This window comes from Solanum verrucosum, unplaced genomic scaffold (genome assembly GCF_900185275.1).
Source record: "Solanum verrucosum unplaced genomic scaffold, falcon-dt-bn FXZP01000062.1, whole genome shotgun sequence".
Lineage (NCBI taxonomy): Eukaryota > Viridiplantae > Streptophyta > Magnoliopsida > Solanales > Solanaceae > Solanum > Solanum verrucosum.
Window position 1 is genome coordinate 8,979,691 of NW_026020477.1, and position 27,417 is coordinate 9,007,107.

At 36.1% G+C, this 27,417-nt stretch overlaps 3 protein-coding genes and 1 pseudogene across 3 annotated transcripts in view; all 4 read right to left on the reverse strand.

The window, feature by feature from the left end:
- Positions 1-1,341: 1,341 nt before the first annotated feature.
- LOC125809305 (pentatricopeptide repeat-containing protein At3g22150, chloroplastic-like) overlaps positions 1,342-27,417 on the reverse strand; it is a 29,968-nt gene continuing 3,892 nt past the window's right edge. The window contains exon 3 of the mRNA XM_049488966.1: positions 1,342-1,365. The gene's annotated coding sequence lies outside the window, so the exon portion shown is untranslated. The remainder of the gene's footprint in view (positions 1,366-27,417) is intronic.
- LOC125809466 (pentatricopeptide repeat-containing protein At3g22150, chloroplastic-like) lies at positions 1,633-2,974 on the reverse strand (annotated as a pseudogene).
- LOC125809321 (transcription factor MYBS1-like) lies at positions 16,579-17,978 on the reverse strand. Its single transcript, XM_049488980.1, has 2 exons — positions 17,698-17,978; positions 16,579-17,305 (listed from the first exon to the last, which is right to left on the reverse strand). The coding sequence occupies exons 1-2, from the start codon at positions 17,976-17,978 to the stop codon at positions 16,720-16,722; spliced, it is 867 nt and encodes a 288-aa protein (XP_049344937.1). The 3' UTR covers positions 16,579-16,719.
- LOC125809468 (pentatricopeptide repeat-containing protein At3g22150, chloroplastic-like) lies at positions 25,487-26,334 on the reverse strand. The gene is made up of 2 exons (XM_049489097.1): positions 25,590-26,334; positions 25,487-25,524 (listed from the first exon to the last, which is right to left on the reverse strand). The coding sequence occupies exons 1-2, from the start codon at positions 26,332-26,334 to the stop codon at positions 25,487-25,489; spliced, it is 783 nt and encodes a 260-aa protein (XP_049345054.1).

The window sequence follows — 27,417 nt, forward strand, 5'->3', positions numbered from 1 at the left end:
ATCATTTCTTGTATTTAATTGCACGACTTACATTTTTACTAAAATAAAATTTCAAAATTTCTTATTTCTCAATGACCACGTTGGTGTGCTTCTAAAATGCAAAGTCCTTGTATGGCTTCAACCAGAGTCCCTGAGATTGGTTTGGCAAGTCAAGTGAGGTAGTTTAGGTGTGTGGGATGAAAATGAGCATAGTGATCACTTTGTTTTCTATCGATTATCTGCAACTAGCACTATCCTTCTTATTGTGAGGGGAATCTCTTCCTTTTAAGTCTTTCTTGCCTACTAGGTTTCATACGAAGGACATAGGCGAGTTGAAATATTTTTTGGAAGTAGAAGTGAATAGAAGAAAGAAGGAAATTTTTCTATCTCACAGAAAGTACATTCTTGACCTACTCGTAGAAATTGGAAAATTGGATGCCAAACCCTGTAGTACACTACTAGTTCACAATGTGCATCTTATGAAAGAAGATGGAACCCCTTTTGATAATCCAGAGATATTTAGAAATTACGAATGTTAGGAACTAGCGGAATTAATGTACCATATGACTTTATCAGTTTCTCACTCACTTAAGCATATTATCTTCAGATAATAAACAACCATTGTATACCCTGCATGTTCACAAATGAACCACCCAACACCAAGGTGAGTTATAATACAACAAGGGTGATAGTTTAGGTAGGTAAAGCGAACAATGATGGTTGAGGTATGAAACTCGCAAAAAGTGATAGTTTGGATGTGTTTTTGGCCATTAACTCTTAGTAAAATTATTTACCTTATCCAAAAAGACAAAAACTCCAAAATAAGATGCCGTTACGCCCTTTGTCCCTTGTGAAAACTGAAGGGCAATAATTCACATTAAATTGACACAAGCAGCTTGTAAGCAAGCATGTGGAACCTAATAAACCAAGCAAAGATAATATGAACTCGAAACTTAATTGGTTGGCAAAAGTCTATATACATATTTACTCAATAAAACCTCCTACTAATCACTAGAACTAGACCTAATTTATAGAAAGTTTTTGTTTGTCAATGTCCAATAATATAAGCCGACAGCCTAATAAGGAAAATTTCAGAGATTATCTTATCTATATGATTTGTTGTAGCTTCAGAACCATTTTCAGAAAAGAAAAACTCCACTTATGCCAGTTCCATTGATATTCACATACTATGATTAGCTGAACCAACCTTAGCAGACACATTAATAATTATCCGGACCAACCTTAACAAGTGTTATTAATGCCATTTGGCTCCAATATAAGAACACTCATGAACTTGCAAACACTATATCAAATATCCTTAATACAATAGTTTAAAAGTCGACCTGCAGAACAAGTATAAGTTATTCAAAGGAAAGAACTGGTCACCTAATTTAAATGTGCTTCAGTCAATCTGACAGATTCATAGAAGTTGTCGTCTTGGATAAGACCCTTCTTTTGCTGCCTGGGACTCCTCCTTTCCCACCAAAAAGGTAAAATGGATATTCTTGATTGCTCCTGTATTAATAAAGAAATATTCATACATTTCACTAACTGAATATCCTACTTCTGAGTATCTTTACAAAGTAAAAAAGCATAATTCAGAAGAAAAAACTAAACCAAAAAATAGCTAAAACACAACTTAATTACCTCGAATTTCAAAGGCAGCTGCTCATTGATAAACTACGATCATATTAACTCTAGCAAAATGCTGTCCAAATATGTCATGAATACAAAGGTACATAGTCGGAGAACAACAACATTGTGGGAGAACTAATAGCTTTTTATTCTTCTAGCCCATAGATCCACTCTTCTATTAGTTCAAGTTTAGGATAGCCAACATCCTTCATATTGACGGTTAAATATCCCAACATATCATATATCATGCAGTACTGAGGAAGCTTCTTATCTTTAGATACAAAACAGTGTGGATATCCAGAAGTATCAATCCAAATACACCCAACCTCCTTTGACAATCCCATTTTGCGCATTCCTCTTCTGACGTTATCTACAGACTGCCAGTTTCCTTCCTCTGCACATATATATTTGAAAGCAGAACATGATAACCAGAAATTCCATCACTCCCCTCGAATTCAAGCAGCTTACTGGAAACAATTTTCCCCAATTCAAAATTTCTATGTACTCTGCAGGCTGCAAGGAGTGATCCCCATATTCCCAAGTTATTACCCTCAACACCCAACTGTTTAGCAAAATTATGAGCTTCATCCAACCGTCCAACTCTTCCTAACATGTCAACCACACAAGCATAGTGCTCTGCTGACGGCTGAATCCCTTATTCTTCACCCATCAGCTCCAATATTTGAAGGCCTGAATCAACCAATCCGGTGTAGCTGCAAGTAGACAGGACTGCTACAAAGGTAACAGCATCTGGTTCTAAACCATTCTGCCGCAAAGAGTAGAACAGTGTTAGAGCTTTCCTACGCATCCCATGAAGGCCATATCCCAAACTCATATTTGTATATGTCACAGAGTTCTTCTCAGGAGATTTTAGAAAACACTTTCAGCATAATCAATGTAGCTGCTTGCCTATTGCTATACTTCCTGACTGGCTGCATGATGGGAGGATTGATGCTAAGGTCACAGCATTTGGCTTCACATTCTGCTCAAGCATCTCCTTGAAGACAACAAAGGATTGTTCAATTAATCCATTTTGAGTGTTTCCAGCAATCATAGCATTCCACGTGGCTTGATCTTTATCATATGTGAAGTTCGACTGGAATATTGCTCGTTCTTCTCTAATCATATTAGATTTGGCATACATGTCTATCAGGTAACTCTCCATCCCTTCAAATTGAATATTGTGCTTCAGAAGATAAGCATGGGTCTGTTTACCAATTTCCCTGTCCCTAAGATTTGATGCCGCAGAAAGCAGGATGGTAATTGTTATATCATCAATTGCAACCCATAGCTTTTGCATCTCATATACAAGCATCAAAGCCTCATTATCCAGTTCGTTCTGTACCAAAGCAGACACCATGGTGTTCCATGACACTATATATCTTTCCTTCATTCCATTAAAAACTTTAAATGAATTGCCAACATGGTTACACCTAGAATATGTGGCTATCATAGCATTAAGCGAAATAACCTGTGAATCCCTGCATTTCTTTATCAGACATGCATGTAGCTATTGGGCAAACTCCAAATGCTGCAACTGTGAAGTTGCCATAAGAGCGGATACAAATGTCACATCATCAGTAGTAACAGCATCCTCTGCTTCTACAGCTTCAAGAAAGAGATCAACAGCTTTTAAAGGAAAATTGTTCTGAATGTACCCGTTAATCATAGAGTTCCAGAGCTCTGTATTTCTTTCACAAGTATTCTCAAATATTCTGGTCGCCAGATCAACGCAACCAAGCTCAGCATACATAACAATGGCAGCACTAACAACAAACAAGTCATTTACATATGCATTACCCAATTTCACAAGCAACACGTAAAGAACATCAGCAATTCTAACATCCCCTATTTCTGATACAGCAGGAAAAACATTAATAAAACTAACAACTGTTGGCTTAATACCTCATCTCATCATCATAACAAAACACCTCACTGCTTCCGAAAACCTCTTCCTTTTCACATACCATGAAAAAATAGTATTCCACGCAACAACATTTCTTTTACGCATAGTTCTAAACACCCTTTAAACTAAATCACAATCAGTACCATTATCCAATGTAAGACAAGTAGCAGAGTACATATTCAACAAAGAATTACTAACATTCCAACTAGTATGAATATCATAATGTAGAATGTGGCAATGCACGGCTTTACCTACAAGAATCCGTTTGGTCTCCGCGCAAGCCTTGAGAACAGAGGAATAAGTATACTGATCACATATGGATGAACCCACATGATTCAATCGAGAATAGAATGAAATGGCTTCATGGGGCATGTTATTACAGATAAACCCAATTATTATTGTGTTCCAAAGCACAGTTGTTGGTTGAGGAATTGTATCGAACAGTTGGCGGGCGAGATGAGGTGGCCTTGTCTGCACAATTCGCTTAAACGAAAGCGAATTGTTCTGGGTTTTGAGTCTGTAAGAGTGCATTGTTGGTCGGTGAGGGGTAAAGAAGAGTAATTTGGGAGATGGGTTAAGCTCAAAGATGGAGACTCTGAGAAAGTTGAAGGAAGAGGAAGAAGACAATGGTTTGGTCTTACAATTACTCATTCACTATTTGTTTGTCTAATTTTAACCTAACAAGTATTCTGTTTCAAAGAAAATGATCCGATTTCCTTTTTAGTCTGTTTAAAAAGGAATAATCTTTTTTCCTTTTTGGGCAATATTTTAACTTCAATCTTATTAAATGGATGTTTGTGTCTATGAACATTTTGGTATGTTTGACATAACTTTAATTTAGAACCACAAAATTAAAAAGTTTCTTTCTTTTTTTAAATTGTATTTCAAGTCAAACTAGGTCATTGTTTTTTAAACGGAGAGAGTAATTTTAGAAAAAAAATTTAAAATTTTTAATTTTAAAATAAAGATATGTTTCTATTCTAAAATATATTAAATGAAAAATTGAAATCAAAAGAATTGTCAAAAGATGGAAGACATATTTTTAAAACTTTATATTCTTCAAGGAAATTATATTTTATCTCACAAAATTATTTAGCTACCAATTTCAAAGACATTTATTAATGAGTAAATTTTAGGTTTAGAAAACATAAAAAATCATATTAGCGTTTTATAGCTACATTTTTTCTATTTGCATGTTTGCTATGGAGCATCAAATTTGAATAAAATCACAAGCAACATCTGATTGCATAAAATCGCAAGCATTTGATTTTTATAAATCGCAACGACTTGTGTAAATCACAGAAATTCGTATTAAATGGATGTTTGTGTCTATGAAAATTGCGTTTGTATATGTATATGTAATTTTGTTGTAAAACTTAAGAACAAAAGAACAATATAAAGATAAAGACAAGAGGAACAATATGAGATAACTTTCTTTCTTTCAAGTGTACACCAAATCTTCAAGTATCTACAATATGAACCCTTATGCCTCTATTTATAGTGTAACATAGAGGCATACAAAAGGTTAGTCATAAACATGACATTAACATGAATATAATGGGGAGGTTATGGAAGTGAAAGGTTACAAGAATAATGGTTATAAAGGTGGAGGTTATGGAGGTTATGGTTATCTTCATAATGGAGGAAAGTATGGAGTAACTTATTGATGTAGTCGACATCAACAATATATTATTTTATAATACTCCCCCTTGGATGTCCATAGATAATATGCCTCGTTAAAACTTTACTAGGAAAAAACCCCGCGGGAAAAAATCCTAGTGAAGGAAAAAGAGTACACATATATTTTAATACGCTTTGAATGTTGCCTCGTTAAAAACCTTATCAGGAAAACCCAATTGGGATAAAACCATGGTTAAGGAAAATAGTACAATGCGTATTTTTCTCCCCCTGATAAAAACTTTACTTGATATCTCGGAGACTATGCATTCCAATCTTATATCACAACTTCTCAAATATTGATGTTGGCAATCCTTAGTGAATAAGTTTACAAGATATCACTTGAATAGGTATTTGAACGTCTATCTCACCATTTTGTTGAAGATCATGTGTGAAAAATACTTTTGGTGAAATATGTTTTGTCTGACCTCCTTTGATTGTATCCTCCCTTCAATTGAGCTATATATTATTTTCGTATATGGTGGTTAGAATATCCTTCGCCAAAGGAAAATCACATATTTTCTGAATATGATAGATCATGATTCCAACCATACACACTCCCGACTTACTTCATAGATCAATATTATTTCTGTATGATTTGAAGAAGTGGTTACCAATATTGTTTCTTTGAATGCCAAGATATTGTTGTGCCTCCATATGTAAACAAATAGCTCATTTGCGATCAAGCTTTATGCAGATCAAATAAATATTTTGCATCTATATAATCAAATCATTTTTAACTCAGAGATTGATCATTTCAATTTTATACGTTGCTCGCCTTTTCTTCTCAAAGAAAATCACACATCTTCTATGTGTTGAGTCACTTTCTTTGTTAGTTTCTTGGCATAACTTGAATGATAATATGGCAATCCCCTCACATAACTTTTTATATGTATATCAAATAATCTTCTAGCATTTGCGTAACCATCAATCTGTAAGTGCACCATTTGCACTAATACATGATATTTTAAATTATTTTCATGAGATCAAAAAGATTCTTTCTTTGTGTTAAGCAATCTCAAAACCATTGGGTACTCAATGGAATTGCTTTAAGGCATTTTAAATCCTTCAAGGATTTTCATATAACTTCATCGTCTAGTTAGACATAATAATCATTCATTATGCATATTCAAGTATTTCATCTATTGCCAAACTGAAACAAGTCTCATTGCATCCACCATTGAAGAATATATCTCCATTTAATAATGTCAGGATTTTTGCGAAACCCTTTATGCCCTGAGGCACAAACCGCACTTTATTTCTTACGGTTATACTTTCACACAATGATTCATTTGTACTACACTGATATTATATTTTGATCCATGAACTATAAGATCAAAAATATCACTTTTCTAAGTGAAACAAAATATACTTGAATAGTGCCAATCATTTATCTGTCAACACTATATGACAGATTCAAATTTAAGATCCTCGTAACCATTTATAGCATTGAATGCTACTTCATATCAAAGATACCATCGACGGTCATTTTGATATCGATTCCAATACGACATAACTTATCGAGATCTCTTCATTTATTATCGTTTTCAGGTACCTCAACCTTTGCCAAGGTTTTATGAAGTGTTATGTCACAGTGCTCTTTCAAAGCACTTACCTCATTATCATGACCATTTTGATAATTTGCTCATCTCCTTCCTCAAGGAGTTTTACGTTTGGAATCGATTGGTCTATCACGTTTCTGGCATACCATAGACTATATCCTTTAAGGACTATTTATTAGAGCATTTGCAGCTTAATTAAAATATTGGGTCAGCAAATATATCTGGCAAATTATTTGCAACATTTTGCAAATGAATTATCTCGTGAACTTCAAGTTCATATATTTTTTTTTAACGAGGATCTAGATAATTTGTCACACCCCGAGCCTACACCCTGGGCGGGACCGGCACTCGGAGACCATTGTTGGCCCCAAGCGAACCCTTGACCTAACTTTCTTAACTCAGCGGAAAATTAACTCAACAACATAACTCAATGCAGTGAAAGGTTATAAAACAACCAACTGATAAAAATATGGCCAAAAGGCAACTCGAGTCCTAAAATAGAATAATTTACATATATACATAGATGAGAGACTCAATACTAACTGACTAACTGTCTATGAAGCCTCTAAAATACTGAGATGGATGTTGGGACAGACCCCACAACATCCTAACAAAACAACACTAAGAGAACAAAACAACTGAGTCCTCCGAAAAGCAAGGAGGCTCACCACTGACTCTGAAGTGCTCAGCTGGATCAACGGCGTGCTGGATGCTGATCCTGGGTACTTGTGTCTGCATCATAATAAGATGCAGGCCAACTGGCATCAGTACATGAAATGTACGAGTATGCGATTTGGAAAGCTAAACCACAACTTAAGCTTGAAAGGAGTACAAAGGAACTCTTACCTTGGCTCTGTTCAACTCATGAATAACTGAACTCAAAATATAAAGCAATACGACACATGCAATATATAAAGCTTTTAAAACATTGTAAACAACTTAGTTCGTTAATGATTAAAACAATAACAACTCAACTTTACTTATATAAAAGTAATATAGCTTTAGTGGGAGATTCTTTAACCGACAACCACCACTATGAGCCCTAGTGGTGATACAACGTTTTACCTCACGTAGCCCAAGGACCATCTTATACCTTGCCGTGATATAGGACCTTACTTTTGCTTAGTGGATCCACTAGCTTAATCTTACGTGATCATCTAAAAAGAATGATACGTCAAGTCCCATGTTGGCGCATGGTTCTTATGGAGAGTTGAGTTAATATGAACTCGTGTCCCCAATTCGATGCTTAATACTACTCCCAAAAATACTTTGGCTCATAAGTGTTTTAAACACGTCTTTCTTTAGTTTGAGATAATTGCTCAAAATCTAGCCCATAGGCTCTCTTGGAATCGATGTTCCTTTCTTACTTAAATGTAAAACCATTTAGGAACTTCTTTGGGAAATACATAGTTCCCTAATAACTTTTGAGAAATGGACTCGACTTTATGCTCTTGACTTAACTTGAAACTTGATACTCTTCACTTGACTTGAAACTTAAGACTCCTTACTTAACTTGAAACTCTATATTCTTTGCTTGACTTGAAACTTGAAACGAAGTTAAAACGTTCAATAACGACTCTTGAAAAGCTTTAAAGACTTGTTAGGACTTACTTCTTAACTTTACTTGACTTGATTCTAACTTCACTTTGACTTGATACTAACTTGCCTTGAATTGGATTATGGATTCAAGGTATATGACCACACGTTTATAGATGGGTTCTTGACATTTAAACGTACCTTGGACTATCGGAAACAACTATGAAACATAGGTACAATACCAAGGTACATGCATGAGAAAGTATGAAAAAAAAGGGGGAACTTGGCGTCCTTGGCGCTCTGCAAGGCGCGGAGCGCCAGCCCTCGAAGCTCAGAAGGCCAGCTGAGGCGCTCTGCAAGGCGCGGCGCCCCAAGGGGTGAGGTTCAGAACACTTCTTGGGGCGCTCTGCAAGGCACGACGCCATCCCTTTTTCCCGACAACTTCGACTTTTCTCCTTCTTTTCTCCAACTCTAAACCTTCTAAACTTCAAGGTTTCCAGCCCCAAATACTTAGAATCATAAATCCCTCAACATACAATAGATTTCAACTCAAAACACAACCGGAAACATGCCCAAATCAACAAGGGACTTCAACAACACAATTAACAACATCAACAACAACCAACAACTCCAACAACACAATCAATTTTTTCTCAATAATAAAAATGAGTTTGGCACTTGGAGGAAAGGATCAACCCAACACTATAAACTCATATACCTAGTAGGGATCACCCCCGACGATATCCACGACGATCCTTAACGAAAATCCTTGCTTGATCTTCTCTTTCTCCTCTTCTTCTCCTCTTCTTCTCCTCTTCACTCTCAAACCCTTAGTCTCACTCTTTAAAATGGAACAAACTGATCAAAAAAATCAGTCTAACACAACAATATAACCAAAAGAATTGGTTAGGGAAAAGACCAAAATGCCCTTAAAATTTCCGGACAGATTTCCCTGCCAACTGCCCAACTTCCAAAGGGCATAACTCACTCACACGAACTCGGAATCGAGCAAACTCGGTGGCGTTGGAAAGATCATTCCACAAGCGTCGCAAACTTGACTGGAAATACTCCTAAATCATCCTGAGATAGGAGTTATGACTGCTCAAATTTGGCCAAAAACTCACTTTTTTTTCCACACTAAACCATTTTTCCAGATTTTTGAATTCCTTCCAGAAATGACTATTTTCGATTCTAAGCCTCTTCATAGTTATTTCAACTTACCGGATGTTACATAATTCACCCCACACATAATTTTCAACTGCTAAACATACCTCCCCCTAATGTTAGGAATCTAACATTTACCCCCAACCTCATTTGGGGATCCATCTTTGTGTGTGGTGGAGCAATAAAATCATATGTGCACACATCAATTTTTTTAGATGGAAATTATTTGATTCCTGACCCTGAACCAATTGTGATGGAAGAACCTTGTTGGCTTGATGCATACACGTTAAATAAACTCATTTCATACCAAATTTTATTTGAGAGATTTGTTCTCATAATCAATGGTCTAGCTATAATTGGAGGCAAACAATTTCTGCTAAACCAACCGGTATTATCAACATAATTTTACAGTTTGGAACTGTGCTCTTAATTTAACAATTTGAGCAAACAACCTTACAAAAACCAATTTGTAAGTTGATACAAATGCACATGTGACCATACCATAGATGCATCTATTAAATTATAATAGTAAGCGATCCACATGGCAGGTGAACGGGCCCATATTCACCTTTTTATATGTTCCAAATAATTTCAGGGGATACAATCCCAACCTTAGCTAATACAATGATTATTTTATCATGAGAACAAACAACACAAGAGAATTCTTGAAGAATCTTTTATTTCTTCAAACATATAGTCACATGAATTCTCAATTTCTTTTGCATCACATTTGAATCGGAATGGCCAACCGATTATGCCAACTGATATTTATTCTAGTAAACTTCTAGTTTACTTTTGCATGTGATTCCATCATCATGCCCATATTTGCATACAACAAACAATGGGGAAAAAATGGGTAATATTATACATAAATATTTATAAACCACTTTGGTTGTAGTAATTTGAAGATATTAAATCTTTCCATAATTTATAGTCTCAATATAATATTTTTTGTCTTTTCAATTCTTCCGAAACTTAAAGTTTCTTTTGAGACTTACTACAACCCCAATATTATGAACAATTTCATTCCTCCAGCTAGTAACAAATTAGCCCTTTCGGAACTGTCAATTAATTTTGTGTACTACCACAAATTTCACAACGCCATTCTTATGGTGACCATCTCCTTCAAGGAGAAAATTATTATTATTGTCATGGTTAAAATTATCACATGCAAGACTTATTTCTTGACAACCAATGACAAATTTGTGTTGTCACACAACAATATTTATTTTGATCATGGCCACAACTTTTATAGAAAAGATTTATTTCTTTCTTTTGTCCTCCAATAGTTCATAATAAAACATACCACAATATTTGTGTAGTACTCAAAGTATATGACCAAAATGATCATTTATGTCAAAATATTTCCTTTCAATCTCTCAAACCTCTCGTAGAGGTGAGATGTGAAATTCATCCAACAATACATGAACATGTTCTTTTCCATATGAACACAAGTCACATTTTCTTTAAGAAATAGACCATAACCATTTGAACATGCACCATAATATTTTATTAGAAACTCATTGTCATGCTTTCGCATTTATCAAATTTATGTGACTCACCTCAACATCACTTTAAGAGGTCAAATGTATCAAATGTACTACCACTTTGTATTCCTTTATTTTGATGGATGATTTACAAAACTTTTCAAATTGGGTTGCACCAACAACAATGTTGCCAATAACTTTTCATACCACTTTAACGGATAAAAATTACCTTCACATTTTGAAGGATCATCTTAAGAACTCATATTGTTCTTTCTTTTAATTACCATAACATAATGATGACCATTAACATTTTACCACGCTCATATTCATACATTACATCACTTGTCATCTTTCAGACATATTATGCATTGCTACCATATTCACAAAAGAGAATGGAGTGAATCAAAAGTATACAACTTTATGTTAGTCATCATCATATCATCACTATAGTGCATTAGGACTTAAACCCAATATCTTACCCATATAAAGACGCTTTGGTCATAAATCAGTGGGACTTGAACCCAACTTCTTATTATCATGGTGCACCGAGACTTTACTCAATGTCTTACCCCCTTGGTGTGGTGAAACTTGAATTCACAATCTTACCCTCAATCAATGTCTTAATAAACCAAATGCATTACCAAAAAAATAAATATTGAATACCATAAATATAATCTGATTTGACTTAAAATTGAGTAAAAATGAACAAAACTAATTAATTAGAACAACATGTTGGAACCATATAAAATCCCAAGTTAAAACAAATTAAAACATTTTAATAGTCTCTCTCAACATTGTTATGAAGATAATCATGATTTACTTACCATTTTAAAATAACCACAAAACAAACTTTGTTAGTACAAATAATATATAGGATATGAAGTATACCGTGCAACCGAAAAGTTTACTAGAATAATTCATAAAAATCAAGAAATACCTACCATTGATTCTTGACAGAGAATGAGCAACTCGTGCTGATAACGTGTTGTAAAACTTAAGAACAAAAGAACAATATAAAGATAAAGACAAGAGGAACAATATGAGATAACTTTCTTTCTTTCAAGTGTACACCAAATCTTCAAGTGTCTACAATATGAACCCTTATGCCTCTATTTATAGTGTAACATAGAGGCATACAAAAGGTTAGTCATAAACATGACATTAACATGAATATAATGGGGAGGTTATGGAAGTGAAAGGTTACAAGAATAATGGTTATAAAGGTGGAGGTTATGGAGGTTATGGTTATCTTCATAATGGAGGAAAGTATGGAGTAACTTATTGATGTAGTCGACATCCACAATATATTATTTTATAACAAATTTGTGTTTGTATATCTAAATAAAATTTAAATTCGTATACAATTGAATCGAGTTAAAATAATTGTATATATCAAATATCTCTCGTTTTATACAAACACAAATTATACATTGTATTTTGTATAATTTGTGTTTGTATAAAGTGAAAAGAGAGAGAAAAACAAAAAGAGAATTGAGCAGGAGAAAATTTGTATTTGTATAATTATAAGTGTGTAGGACGAAGAAATATGTATTTGTATTTGCATATACAGTTCTCTTTCGCTTTATACAAACACAAACACAATTTATACATTTGTGTTTGTATAAAGTGAGAGAGGTGAGGGAGTGTGGCGAGCGAGATTTAGGGAGAGTGGCGAGCGAGATTCAGGAGAGAGAGGGGAATGACAAAGTGTTTACTACGGATCAGAATTAATTGAAACTGTGGTTATAACATTTATTTTGAATTAATAGTTTGTTATTTTATACTATTTTCCCTTTATTAATTGGATCATGTTTGCAATTTATTTACACACTCGAACAAATAGACATTTGCAAGGAGACAATCTCTTTGGTGTTTTGTTTTCAATGTGAACTCTGACATGTATTACATGAAATCTATTTGCTGCAACAACTAAAAACCACATTGGCTATTACTTTTGCAAGACAGGGAGTTCACATAACATGTCAGAAGGGGGAGTTTAAACAGAAAGTCCTTAATGTACAGAAAAGTGATCCTTTTAGTTCATATATACCATGTAATCAAAATAGTCCTTAATGTATGAAAAAATGATATATTAAAGGTGGTGGCGGGAGGAAAAAGGTCACTTTTTCTACACATATTTCGATTACTAGGTATATATAAATGACTAAAATAGTCCAACCCCATACATTAAGGACCATTTTGATCATTTAATTGATAAACAGATCTTCAAAAAACCAAGTGCAGTATCAATATTAACAGCCTATCTGGTTGTGAGCAACTAATATCAAACTTAACAGCTTCTCCTCCATCAAATCAGAACATCTGATCTGTGAACAAGTCATTCAGATTAAAAGTGCCTTCATCGTCAACGGGAGTTTAGCTGAGGGGGCAAAGGGAGGTGACTTAGCAGGAGCTGCCCCTGCAGCTGCATATATATCTGGACATTCCACTATGAGCAGTTGGTGCTTTCCCAACATCAAAAATGGAACTGATATCATTGTCTTCGTCCATGGGCTCAGTGACTAATGCTCCTTTTTCGCCTCTTCCTTACCTACAGGAAAAATCTTCTCTTATGTCCTTCACCTCCTGCCCGGAAACAAAGAATGTAGACCAAGATAAAAGGGAAAAGAAGTGAACATTTAAGAACTACCTTTGCCAAATGATTATTTAGCTAGCTATTCAGAGGACGAAATTCGCTTATAACCAACTTCAATGCGATCTTTTCTTGTGATGTTATTACTTTTTTGTCAGGTGAAGGAGGTCAATCACTAACTCACACTTGAGCATTGTTATAGAAGGTTGAAAAAGATTGAGCTGCTAAATCTTCAAAAGATCAGGTCAGTTTCCATTTGTACAACAAGAAACCAGGGTGTTGAAGCATCAATCTTGAACACTTGTATTATTCTAGTTCTTCACCAGAAAATTTGGATGTTATTGAATGTTAGAATCTGAAATATTTAGATATATCATATCACCCCATGTGGACATGTGATGGAATCTCAAGCACCTTATTTCTAGATCTCAATTCCTAATTCTCTTGAAGATTAAGGACGATTCAGGTGGCACAAGGAAGATTGATGCTCCAAATTTGGTATTCGCTAGAATATATACGTGATTTATGATTCTTGAGCTGAAAGTTGCAAGAGAGTCAAGACAGCTAAAGCACTCAAAAATAGATTTGCTTTGCCACAATTTAGATTTGGCATGGCTTTGTAAGTTGAACAAATTTCTATCAAACTCGGCCTCATGGTCTCAAGTTTCCATTCATTTTGACAAAAAAATTAAGTTCAGAGGGCACACACAGTTGTTATACCCCAGGCCAAGTTGTCATTTTAGATATAGATATATAGAGCCTCACTTTAGGAGTTTTCAATGCTTGTGACTGTTTTGCTATTGAGTTGTCATCCGAGGAGACTTAACCTGCAATCAACAAGTGAAATGGTTACAGTTTCATGGATCGTTTGATGTATATGAAGAATTTGAGTCGGTCTACTTGTCATGAAAGAAAGCCTAGCCATTGACATTTAAAAGAAGTAAAAGCCTACAAATTTGATCGGAAAATCCTGTGGAACTCAGAAGTTGGAAGCTAGCACGAAGGAGCCTTACAAAGAGGGTGAAATAATAATTTTTATTAGATTGGTGATGCAGTTAATTTCTCTCTAAAGTTTATTAATCTATTGGTGAGGTAAGATTATTTCTAACTATCATTTCATTGGTGTTGTTTATTTAAGTCAAAAAATTACCAAGCAGTATCAAGATTCCAATATATTTTTGTAGACATGTGGATTTGAAGGTTTGTTATCAGATATATCAATCGATGTCAATCCTTGAAGCAGTTGACTCTATCTTTGAGGTTGGCGTTATGATATACACACAACGTTTTATATACTCTTCTTTTCCCTTTCTTTCCTCTTCCTCGTGCAACAGATTCAACATCTCGGAGCTCACTTACTCCTTCATGTGATGAATAGTGTGACTTTACATTTAGTACAAGTACAGCTTCAAAAAGGAAAAATTGACTCCTACTGGATCATAAAAGGGAATAATAACAAATATTATTAATGTCATCCTTGAATCAGTCCACTCTTTATGGTTATCATGAAGTGACAATATTTTAAAAGGGAATAACGTTCTTTGAGAAAGTTTTCTCTAAATGAGGTCAATTTAGACTATACTTCACGAAAGTTGTGGGTTTATATCTTGAAAACTAAACATCCGGTGTTTCAAGTATTCCAAAAGTTTCATGCTATGGTGAAAAGGGAGACAGGTTGAAAGCTAAAGCGTCTCTACACTGACAATGGAATTTGAGCAGTAATATTCAAGCAATGAGATCAGACATGAAAAGACAATGGTGTAGCTGAGAGAATGAATCTCACCATTGTTGAGAAACATTGCTCAAAATGGCTAAACTGCTCAAGCAGTTGACTCTATATAGTGGATTCGATTCCACAACATTAAGAGACAAGAAGAAGTTGTAATATTTGAACCACAGCTCTTTAGTATAAGCACACTTTTGTGAAATGAGTGTTCATTTGTGTTGGTCCTCAATCTGTTGTTGCATTTGGTATAATACTTGAACTTAGTATAAGAGCTAAGGCATAAGGGTACACCAGTTTTCGTAACACTATGTGGTACCTGTGCACCTGATGTGCCAACATCTGTTTCCTTTCGATGATTGAGGACTAAATTTACTCAGCATCATAAGGAAAGAGTGCTGGATTCAAATTGCAGATGCGTGACAAAGAGCTGATTATCAAGTTTTGCAGCAAATCGAACTACAAAATCAGTTTTTTAAGGTATGTTTGCACATTAATAATAAGAATTATGTGACCATAAGGAGACATACTGCCTGATTGCCTCATTGAGATTAGTTTTAAAGAGACAAGATTAGTATTCTCTCTAAACATGGTTGCAACTTTCAAGCTTGGTTAACTCATCAACTGCGGTTCTTTGAGAAAGCTTTCTCTAAATGAGGTCAATTTAGACGAAAACCAAATCTGATATGATGAGAAGAAAGAGCAATTTTTTTCTACCTTTGATGGAAACTCTTGCACCAATAATTAATATATGGCTGCCTTCGAAACTTTAAACCAACTGGGAGTCTTGCTGCAAGAACAAAACTACGTGATAAGGAAAGCAATAAAAATGTACACTCCATTGTTGCAGGCACACACTGGTGACAGAAGGAAAAGGATCACTGTTTTCTATACATTAAGGTCTATACTGGTTAAGTGGTATTTATGAAAGACTAAAATAGTCCCACCCCATACATTAAGAAGCATTTTGATCATTTGATCGATAAAAAAATCTCAAAAACGGTCCAGACACCCCACCCTCATCCCACTCCGCTGGTGGTGGGCTGGTGGTTAGTAAATTACTCATTGTTCTCATTCTTTCAGTCGTACCAATTTGGTATACAACTCCTCATAACACTAGATATGTTTTATGATAAGGTAGCCATAAGAATACAGAAATACACTTAGCTTAGTAGCATTTGATTCTAGTTTGAACCATTAGCTTGTAAGAGGTTTTTGGCAAAAAGATAAACCAACAAACTACATAAACAAAGAGCTTGCAAGAAATCAAATTGCTACCATTTTCTTTTGAAAATTTTCAACCAAAATCCACCTAGCTAGTCTCTCAAAAGAGTTTGAAGATACACAAAATCTTGCTCCCTAAAGCAGATTAAGAATAGATAAAGAAGAGCAATACTGTCTAACATAATGGCATAAGTCTTCACAAAAAAAAAAGCAAGTGCCTCTCCTCCACCAAATCAGAACATCGGATCTGTGAACAGGTCATCCGGATCAAAAATGCCTTCATCATCAAAGGGAGGTAACTGAGCAAGAGCCGCCTCTGCAGCTGAATAGCGGGGGATTCCGCTTAAAGCAGCATCAAACAGCACGGGATAAGAAGTTGGTAATTTCCCAACATAAAAAATGGTAGTGATATCATTATCTTCATCCACGGGTTCAGTGAGCAATGCTTCAAGTTCACTCCCAATTCTAGCGATAGGATGACCGTAAGTTCCACTGCTAGGAGCAGTACATGATTGTTTGCTGGGTAATAGGGAACTTCCAGCATCAACATTCACATCAGACCCAACATTGACAACAGCATTATGGTCTGTGGACTCTCCTCCAACAACTTCTATCATCTGCTCCGCATTGGTGCTTTCTCGAGGCAACATGCTCTCATTGCTAGTGTTTGGCACTGCTTGTGATCCTCCGTAAGGAGACCCAATCATATCCTCGGTGTGTGGAGCTTGGGAAGTTCCAGTGGCTTCAGCATCCTCCTTCTGCCTAGATATACTTCTCCAGTCACCTTTTTCATTTATTTCTAAGCCCCGGAGAAATGACCTATAGCAGGAAAGATAGAGAAATAAGTTATTATCAGCTTTGAAGTTAATCCAGGAAACAAGATTGCAGAACAGCATAAAAGGGACTCTTCACGTGATATTCAATTAGATGAAATACGTGTAAGCATCGTTTGTCTTAGCTACAAGTTACACAAAATATCTCCAGAACTGAAGCTTTTATGAAGACCAAATACACCAATGACATCTATGAAGGTGTACTCTATCAATAATATATGAGATGTTTAGAAGCACACCAACTTGGTCAGTGAGAAATAAGAATATTGGAAATTCCGTTTTAGTAAAAATGTAAATCGTGCAATCAATTACAAGAAATGATATAAACATCAATTCAGATTATTCATGTCGTCCTCAAGAACTGTACTAGAAACTGGCCTGTGTTCCTGTTCTGTCCAAGAAGCCCCTTTTCGCCATTCTGCATCTGCTTTTGAATTCTGGTATTGCATTTTAAGATGATTAGGTAATGGGACATATCCAGACTCGATGATATTGATATCTTCAATTAATATATCTTCATCAGCCGATTTCCCAGGAAGTGCTTCTTCCATTTCCTCTAATAGATTGTTGTTATCCTTGTTGACCGCAACAGTATTCTCAAAGAGTTTATCCTCCTCCTTAGTCCAGAAGGAGTTATTGCATGTTTGATTGGTGTTCATTTTCATTTAGATCTACAAGGAAAGGCACAAACATGAAAAAAGTAAGCTCTTAAAGAGGATTCATAAAACGGATGAGTGTTAGTATATGACCAAAAACTACCATAAATATTGTGCATCTAAAATAAGATTTTATAATTGACCCTCAACTCAAGGAAAAGCATATCAAAGCATATCGAAAAAGGAAAGCTTTACAGAACCATGACAAAAAATCTAAAAGAGAAAGCCATGAAAGATCTTACTTTTTCCCTTCAAAGAACTAATCATATCTCTAAAAATTAACTTTCCTAAACCAAAGCATATTAAAGAAGAGTACCAGAAAACGTCAGCACACCTAGCAGAACTTGATGATCACAAAGCACAGTAAAAGCAAACTTCTGAGTGAATCAATCTACAGTTATAAGCTTTATCACCTATGAAAACAAGCATTCAACCAAAAAGGAACCACACACATATATATACTCTTCTATCCCAGTTTATATAATTTACTTTCCATTTTAGTTAGTCCCAAAAGGAATGACACATTTGTATTTTTAGTAAAAAAATTAACTTTAAAATGTTCATTTTACCCTTAATGAGATGATCTATAGTCACACAAACATTTATGACTTATTTTAGCCATAGTTTTCAAAAGTCTTTCTTTCTTTCTTTGACTGCGTATCAAGTCCAACTACCTTATATAAATGTGGTCAAAGGAACTAATTGTTACAAAATGTATATAGACATCATTCTTAGTAATGTACATAGGCATAATTAGATAGTAAATTTGTAGAAATCTCTTATAATTAGTCAAGGTGCGTGAAAATTGGCCCGAACACTACGGTCAACAAAAAAATAATTAGCTAGCAGATTTGTAGGATTCCCTCTTTATTTTCTTTCCTAAGTTAGCACCTAATGTATTATATTTATATCTTGCTTACCTATTGGAATAAGATCATCAACTTCCATTCAATGGTATCAGAGTCTATAGGTTCCTTGATCTTGTTTTGGCTATGTTTTGAAAGGCAACTCGATCTTGTTTTGTTGTCTTACAGAAACAGAGTCGAATCAATCACTTTCAGTCAATTTGTGTCACCGCCACTGTGGGAGTAGGCAGAGCATCCTTTCGATCACTTTCAAAGTGATCAATTTCCACCACGCACCACCTACATCTCTCGTCTGTCAGTCACACGTCAACGTGTGGAGGCGCGTGCTCCATCAAAATCTTTCAAAGATTGAACATCCGGTCGTCTTATAAGTTTCGACATACCTTGAGTTTTGTTTAGTGTTGAAACACTGTTTGGGTAACTCTTCCTCGCTTCTAGGTTCATATTGTTTTCTGAAAACTACTTACAAGCTCATATTTTCCCTGAAGCTTCTGTGATTTAGATCTGGTTTCTATTTGGTGTTGTCACGATTTGTTGAGTTTTGCTCAATATTGAATTAATAGTGTTTTGTGGATGCTTGATCCTTATGTCAAATTAATCTGATATTTGAATATCGACTACAATTATTTTGTTGGGAGAATTGGTTGCTAATTTCTTAGAATCAAATATTATTGATGACCTTCTAAAGCTAGGCTTTTCTTAAGAATTTCATTGAGGTGAACTGGCAAAGGGAGACAATTTCAAAGCTAATGGCGTGAAAGAAGTACTTAATAGAACAAATAAATGAACTTTGGCGTGTTGATTGCATTGACATGATCATGATATAAGATGTATGCATGCCTGCGCTCAAGAGGCTTAGGGGCCTGTACAATATTCAATGGACCAATCATGCGCTCAAGTGCCCAACCTATACCAAGGGTTGTCCTGAAAGTCGTCCTTACTCAACAAGCACCTTTCTTAGTAAGGTTGCTTGTTTCCACTCATTAAGGATTCTATCTACAAAAGAAGGTGCACGAGGGATACTCAAATTGCTCTCACTGACACCAAAGAAGGTGAGGACGTCTTTCTTTCCTACCTCCATACAGTTCACCTTAAAGCCTTAAGGAGAAAGGAGGAGTAGTTATCTATGTAATTAGTCTTTGTTGGCCGTTGTTCCAGTCGAACACTCTCTTGTCTTTGTCCAATTCCATCTTAGAATCTTCAAAGATGTTATAGAATTTTCAAAATGCTTCCAAAGAGAAATGTAGCCCCTTTATTTTATATAGGCATTGATGAAGGTTTTAGGGTAGCCTCCAAGTAATCCTAATGGACCCTTGGGCTTAAAACATGTGGGGGGACCAATTTGTAGAGGCCCAACCTAGCCCAATGTAGTTGGATTTGACTTAAGTCATGCAATGTTGACTTAAATAATTAAACCGGCTTTATTAACCCAAAATGTTGACTTGGGTCAATGTCGTGAATTTATAACTTCGTTCAAATTTTGTATGGACTTAATCCCATAAAATTTTGCATGTCTTGATATTAACGAATTGCTTTTTCAGTACTGGATTGTATTTGTTGGTATTGTTTGTGTTTGTTGGCTTCTCATATATTGATATTTTGGGTATTTTATGTTGGAAACTATAACTCAAACAATTAGAAAGGAGTAAATATGGCTATAAATTATGAGGGTAAGACAATTTTGGTTTCGGCGAATGAGTTTGTGGAGTCCTCTTAGTATCGATAATCCTTTAAAGAATTCATTTCAACTACTACCCTTGTTGATTCAAGAAAAGCATATGCGGTCTCCTCTTTGAACAACTGGGTGATTGATTCAGGTACTACAAATCACATGACACGTAATCCAAATATATTTTCTACCTTTCGACCACACAAAGCACCCTCTCAAGTAATGGTAGTTGATGGCTCAACACATAACATTGTGGGATTTGGAACCATTAAAGCAACTTCCTCTATTACCCTGTCATCTGTATTAAATGCCAGACTCTACTCAGAACTTGAATCCTAGAGACCCTCTTTTGTTTTGTAGGATATCCAACAGTCTCTGTAGAAGAAAATGAATGGTTACAAAGACCATTTACAGAAGAGGAAGTGCTACTAATCATCAACTAGTGTGATAGGGACAAAGCACATGTCCCTGATGACTTCACTATGGATTTCTTTAAGAAATGTTGGGATATTTTGAAAGAGGGCTTAATGTTGAGTATACAAATTTCCATCAGAGGAGTGCGTTTGAGAAATCATTTAATGTTACATTCATCGCTTTAATCCCAAAGAAACCTGATGCAATTGAGCTAAAAGACTTCAGACCAATCAGTTTGATAGGAGTAGTCTATAAAATCAACTCCAAGTTGCTAACTGAGAGAATGAAGACAGTGATAGTGAAATTGGTTGATGAACACCAAATGGCTTTTTTGAGATGTAGGCAAATAATGGATGCAACGTTGTTGGCTAATGAATTGGTCAACTCCACGGTAAAGCAGAAGAAACTGAGGATTCTATGCAAACTAGACATTGAGAAAATCTATGACCATGTTAACTGGAATTTCCTTCTAAAAACTCTAAAGGACATGGGATTTGGTAACAAGTGGTTTGGCTGGATCAATAACTGCATCTGCATTTCAAGTGTGAAGTTTTCCCTCCTCATAAATGGAAACACTGAAGGATTCTTCCAATCTCAGAGCGGTCTTAGACAGGGAGATCCTATGTCCCTATTCCTATTCTTAATAGCCATGGAGGGTTGAATCACATGTTCCTGAAGGCAAAGACTAATGGGTGGGATAGGATTTAGTGCACTTGCTAGGAGAGGGAAGGAGCTGGAGATCACACACTTTTTCTATGTTGATGATGCTCTTATGTTCTGTAATGCAAAGGAGGCACAGATTAGACACATAAGTGCTATACTCACTATTTAGTAGAGCATTTCAAGCCTCCATGTCAATTGGTGGAAGAGTCATCTCCTCCCTATCAACTTAGTTGACAATTTTCTTGGCCTAGCTGAGACATTCAGTTGCTAGGTAGATGCACAACCAACAAAATATCTGGAATTACCTTTGGGTGCTAAGAACAAAGTGCTGGAAGTGTGCATTGTGGTGTTGGAGAGATGTGAGAAGAAACTAGCCCGATGAAAAAGCTAGTATTTGTCCATGGGTGGCAGGGTGACCCTCATCAAATCAGTATTAGATGGATCATTTACTTATATGATGAGTTTATTTCCAGTCCCCAAGAACATTGAGAAGAATATAAATAGGCTCAGGAGATCTTTTCTTTGGCAAGGCAACAAGGAAAAGGAAGGCTGCAACTTGGTGAAGTGGGATACTCTCACACTTAGCAAAAACAAAGGAGGCTAAGATTGAAGAACCTAAGTCTCCAAAATAGTAGTTTACTCCAAAAGTGGCTATGGAGATTCTGCATAGAATATAGAGCCATATGGAGAAGATTTATATCAGGAAAGTATGATTTATTTAACCGGTGGACAACTGAAGAGGTTATGGCACATTTAGATGTAGTGTTTGGAAGACCATTAGATGACTATGGCCACATTTCAAAAACAACATATGTATTAGTGTTGGGGATGGACTGAAGACAGAGTTCTTGAATGAAATATAGATAGAGGAAGACAGTTTGAGAAACCTATTACCTCTTCTATATACATTGAGTATGCAGAAAAATGACACTGTGGAACAAGTCTGGAGTAAACAGGGTTGGAATCTACTTTTTAGGAGAGCATTGAATGATTGTGAAATTGAGGAGGTTGCCAAGCTATTAGGGGTTCTTAATGATTTCCCAGGTACTTCTTAGAGGTTTGATAAGCCAATATGGGAAATACACAACAAAAGGATCTATATAGTGAAATCAAGCTATTGGAAGATGAATTATAATGTCCCACTGATTGAGAGATGGCCCTAGAAACTGCTTTTGAAGGTGAAATGTCCATTGAAAGTCTCATGTTTTGTTTGGATACTAATCAGAAAAATATGTCTTACTCATGAGGATCTACAGAACAGAGGCATGCAAATTTGTTCAAGGTGCTTGTGTGAACCGGAAGCTGAAGTGAACAACCATCTGCTCATACATTGCCAAATAGCTGACAATTTGTGAATATGTTTTATGCATATGGGGGGTTAGCTAGGTGATGCCAAAGACTACTTTAAAGCTTCTGAAGAGTTGGCTAAGAGTTGGAAGCAGAGGGAAAAATGAAGAATGGTGGAAGCTCTTCCCAACATATAGCTATTGGTCCATATGGAAGAAAAGAAATACTAGGTGTTTTAAAGGACAAAAAAAATACTTTTCAAAGGATTAACAAGTTGTATTAGTCTTCTATTTCTTTGGTGTAAACAAGATTTGGTAGGGGAGGTGGTAGAAGTAGTTGATTTCTTAGGAAACTTGTAATTTAGTTACCTTCATAGGGGTGTGCCCATCACACTATGGGATGTAAGTTTCCAATTCATCATTTCTTGGATGATGAATTTTTTTGTGAATACAAAGTTACCCTTATTTCAAAAAAAAAATGCCGAAGTTGGCCTTCAATTTGATTTTTGTGACTAAACTTATTATAGATCTTAATTGCTATATTTCATTCTTTTCCCGATCATGCATGTTTCGTGATCTTGCCACACATAAGGTTATTGGTCAAGGAATTTTTTTTCTTTTTTTTTTATCAGAAGGAAAACCCGCAGCCGCTACCCTTTGGATGCGCACAGGGTAAAACCCCCACTTCTATGCAATAGCTCGCAAACCACATAGGAGAGGTAATCCGCACTAGGCAAGCCCGGTGCGACGAGCTCAACCCAGAAGGCAAACCCCTTGCTTTCGCTGGCAAGGGGTTTCGAACTTGAGACCTCCAACATGGAAGTCCCAAGCCCAAACCACTAGGCCACCCCGAATATTTGATGATCTATATATCCTTAATAAATATGAGCCTCGATTTGTTGTCTGCACAAGTGTCATGGCTTTATTTGAAGCACATTATCGATTGGGAAATCATTCTTTACTTTTGTTAAAGAAGCTCTGCCCTCCGTTTCAAAATGTTCCTTCTTTGAAATGTGAATCATGTCAATTTGCAAAACATTATCGCAACACATTACGTCCAAGGGTTAATAAACCGATTGAGTAAGCTTTTGAGCTAATTCATCCTGATGTTTGGGGACCACGTCCCGTTGGTTCCAAAACTGGACATAAGTATTTTGTCACTTTTGTGGTTAATTTCTATCAAATGATTTGGATTTATTTCATGACAAGTCGCTTTGAAATGTTTACACACTTTTGTGTTGAAATAAAAACTTAATTCAATACTTCGATGTGTATTTTAAGGAGTGATAATGCTAAAGAATATGTCAGACTTATTTCAATCCTATTGAGAAAACACGATATTCTCCATCAATCGTCATGTGTTGATACACCTTCTCAAAATGGAGTTGATGAGAGTAAGAATAGGCATCTACTTGAGACAGCCCAAGCACTTATGTTCCAAATGAAGATGCTTTGAGAAGGAATTTCCTCTGGCAAGGAAATAAAATTGAGAGCAGTTTCAATTTAGTAAAATGGGCAGAAGTTCAACAAGGGAGGAATTATGGGGGTCTGGGAGTAAGGAAGCTCATGTTATATAACCAAAGTCTGCTAAGCAAGTGGCTATGGAGGTACAACCAAGAGGAGCATGCACTATGGAAAGAGGTTATACAACACAAATTCAGCCAAGAAGGGGAATGGTGTTCAGATGAAGTAACAACCACTTATGGAGTGGGAGTTTGGAGGACTATCAGAAGCTTTTGGCTGACTGTAGAAGTTAATACAAAGTTAAAGCTGGGAGGGGGGGTAAGGTTTTATTCTGGAAAGAAGACTAGACTGGTCAAGGATCTCTTCAAAGTTTGTTTCCTGGATAGTAGCAAAATCAGTGAGATATGGTCTCAACAAGGGTGGAATTTGGTATTTAGAAGGTTGTTAAATGACTGGGAGATAGAAGGGGTAATTGAACTATTGAATATGATAGAAGGTTTTCCAAGCACTAACTTGGAAACAGACAGTCTATTATGGATACAACACCCAGATGGAAGATTCTCTGTCGACATATGGTACAAGTGGGTTCTATCAGTAACTGGAGGAAGGAAAACAGGGCCATGGAGTGCTGTTTGGAAGAGTGTGGCTCCCACTAAAGTGAAGTGTTTTGTTTGGCTAGTAGCTAGGAGAGCCTATTTGACGCATGAAGCATTACAGAAAAGGGGCATCAACATAGCCTCTAGATGCTTACTATGCAAAGAGGCACTGGAAACCAACAAACACTTATTTTTGCATTGCAAAGTAACAACACAAGTATGGGCTTTATTCTTTAATTTAGCTAGCCTAAACTGGTGTATACCAGAACACACAACAGATTTATTGAGTTGTTGGATTAGAAGGGGGGGCAGCAAGAGTCAAAAGAAGTGGTGGAGGACAGTACCTGGTGTGTATCTGGTGGAATATTTGGAAGGAATCAGAGGATTTTTGAAGGAAAAGAATGCTCAATACAGAAGATTAAATGGAAAGTAATTACTTCCTTAGGTTTTTGGTGTAAAGAACAAAATATAGAAGAGGAAATCCAATTAGTTGATTTCGTAGGTTCTTTGTAAGTATTTCTGTTTCTTTTTTCTTCTTTTTTTCTCTTTTCTGTTAAAACTTTTTGGACGTGGCCAGCATAGCCCTTAATGCTGAGGAATACAAGTTACCCGTTTCAAAAAAAAAAAAAAAGTTCCTAAAAAGTTTGGGTTGATACACTCTAAAAAGGTAACATCATCTGGTTCTAAACCATTCTGTCGCAAAGAGTAGCACAGTGTTAGAGCTTTCCTACCCATCCCATGCTGGCCATATCCCAAAATCATATTTGTATATGTCACAGAGTTCTTTTTTGTGAACATTAATGTCACAGAGTTCTTTTCAGGAGATTTTAGAAAAACACTTTCAGCATAATCAATGATTCCTGATTTTGAATAAATGTCTACCAAAGCAGAAATAACATAAACATTGTTCTCAAACAAATTGAGAATCGCAAAACAATGTAGCTGCTTGCCTATTGCTATACTTCCTGACTGGCTGCATGATGGGAGGATTGATGCTAAGGTCACAGCATTTGGCTTCACATTCTGCTCTAGCATCTCCTTGAAGACAACAAAGGATTGTTCAATTAATCCATTTTGAGTGTTTTCAGCAATCATAGCATTCCACGTGGCTTGATCTTTATCATTTGTGACGTTCGACTGGAATATTGCTTGTGCTTCTCTAATCATATTAGATTTGGCATACATGTCTATCAGGTAACTCTCCATCCCTTCAAATTGAATATTGTGCCTCAGAAGATAAGCATGGGTCTGTTTACCAATTTCCCTGTCCCTAAGATTTGATGCCGCAAAAAGCAGGATGGTGATTGTTATCTCATCAATTGCAACCCTAAGCTTTTGCATCTCATATACAAGCATCAAAGCCTCATCATCCAGTCCGTTCTGTACCAAAGCAGACACCATGGGTTATTCTTGTCTTTAGAGGGGTTATCAATGTTATTCTACTGAACTTGGCAACTATTTGGTGTCACATGATGTGATATTTTCAAAAACTACATTATTCTTCTATATCTCTCGCAGTTCTACAAGTAAGGGGGTGGAAGATGAGTGGTTAATTTATCAGGTTGCTCATGTTATGCAATCAGATGATGTTATTTTTCCATCTCCTAGTTACTCTATTGAGCACCACACAACTGTTGCACCTTCGACACATGTTCCAGCAAAACCGTCAATTGCTCAAGTTTATTCGAGGTGACGAGAGGCCGATGATACATGTGTAGCACCAGTTCCTCTGTCATCAAATCCTTCCCTACTTGATCCTTTTAGAAAATTTTGACATCCCTATTGCGTTTCGTAAAGGTACACGGACTTGCAAATCCAATTATTCCATTGCTAACTTTGTTTCCTATGATCGCATATCTTCCACATCTAGATCCTTGAGTGTACTGTGAAGGAGGCTTTGAACATCCTAGATGATCAAATGTGATGCTTGAGGAAACACATGCATCAGAGAGACTTATGGGGTACTATTCAGACACCTTTTCTCCGGTTCCCAAACTCATTTATGTCTGTTTGTTCATTTCTCTAGTTGTTTTCGAGAATTGGCCTTTACACCAGTTAGATATCAAGAATGCATTCCTTTATGGTGATCTTCAACAGGAAGTGTATATGGAGCAACCACCCGATTTTATTGCTTAGGGGGAGTATAGGAAAGTCTATCATTTGAAGAAGTCTTTGTATGGCTTCAACCAGAGTCCCCGAGATTGGTTTGACAAGTACAGTGAGGTAGTTCACGCGTGTGGGCTGAAAATGAGCAAATGTGATCACTCTATTTTCGGTCGACTATCTGCAGCTGGCACTATCCTTCTTATTGTGAGGGGATCTCTTCCCTTAAGTCTTTCTTGCCTCCTAGGTTTCATACGAAGGACTTAAGTCGGTTGAAATATTTTTTGGAAGTAGAAGTAAATAGAAGCAAGAAGGAAATTTTTCTATCTCAGAGAAAGTATATTCTTGACCTACTTGCAGAAACTGGAAAATTGGCAGCCA

Excerpts from the sequence above, each read along its gene's own strand:
- LOC125809321 (XM_049488980.1), bottom strand. The coding sequence starts at position 17,978 with ATGAACACCAATCAAACATGCAATAACTCCTTCTGGACTAAGGAGGAG. Across the intron at positions 17,306-17,697 it reads TGGACAGAACAGGAACACAG|GTCATTTCTCCGGGGCTTAG; the intron begins GCCAGTTTCTAG and ends TTCCTGCTATAG.
- LOC125809468 (XM_049489097.1), bottom strand. The coding sequence starts at position 26,334 with ATGGTGTCTGCTTTGGTACAGAACGGACTGGATGATGAGGCTTTGATG. Across the intron at positions 25,525-25,589 it reads TGATGTTACCTTTTTAGAGT|CATTAAGGGCTATGCTGGCC; the intron begins GTATCAACCCAA and ends TGTATTCCTCAG.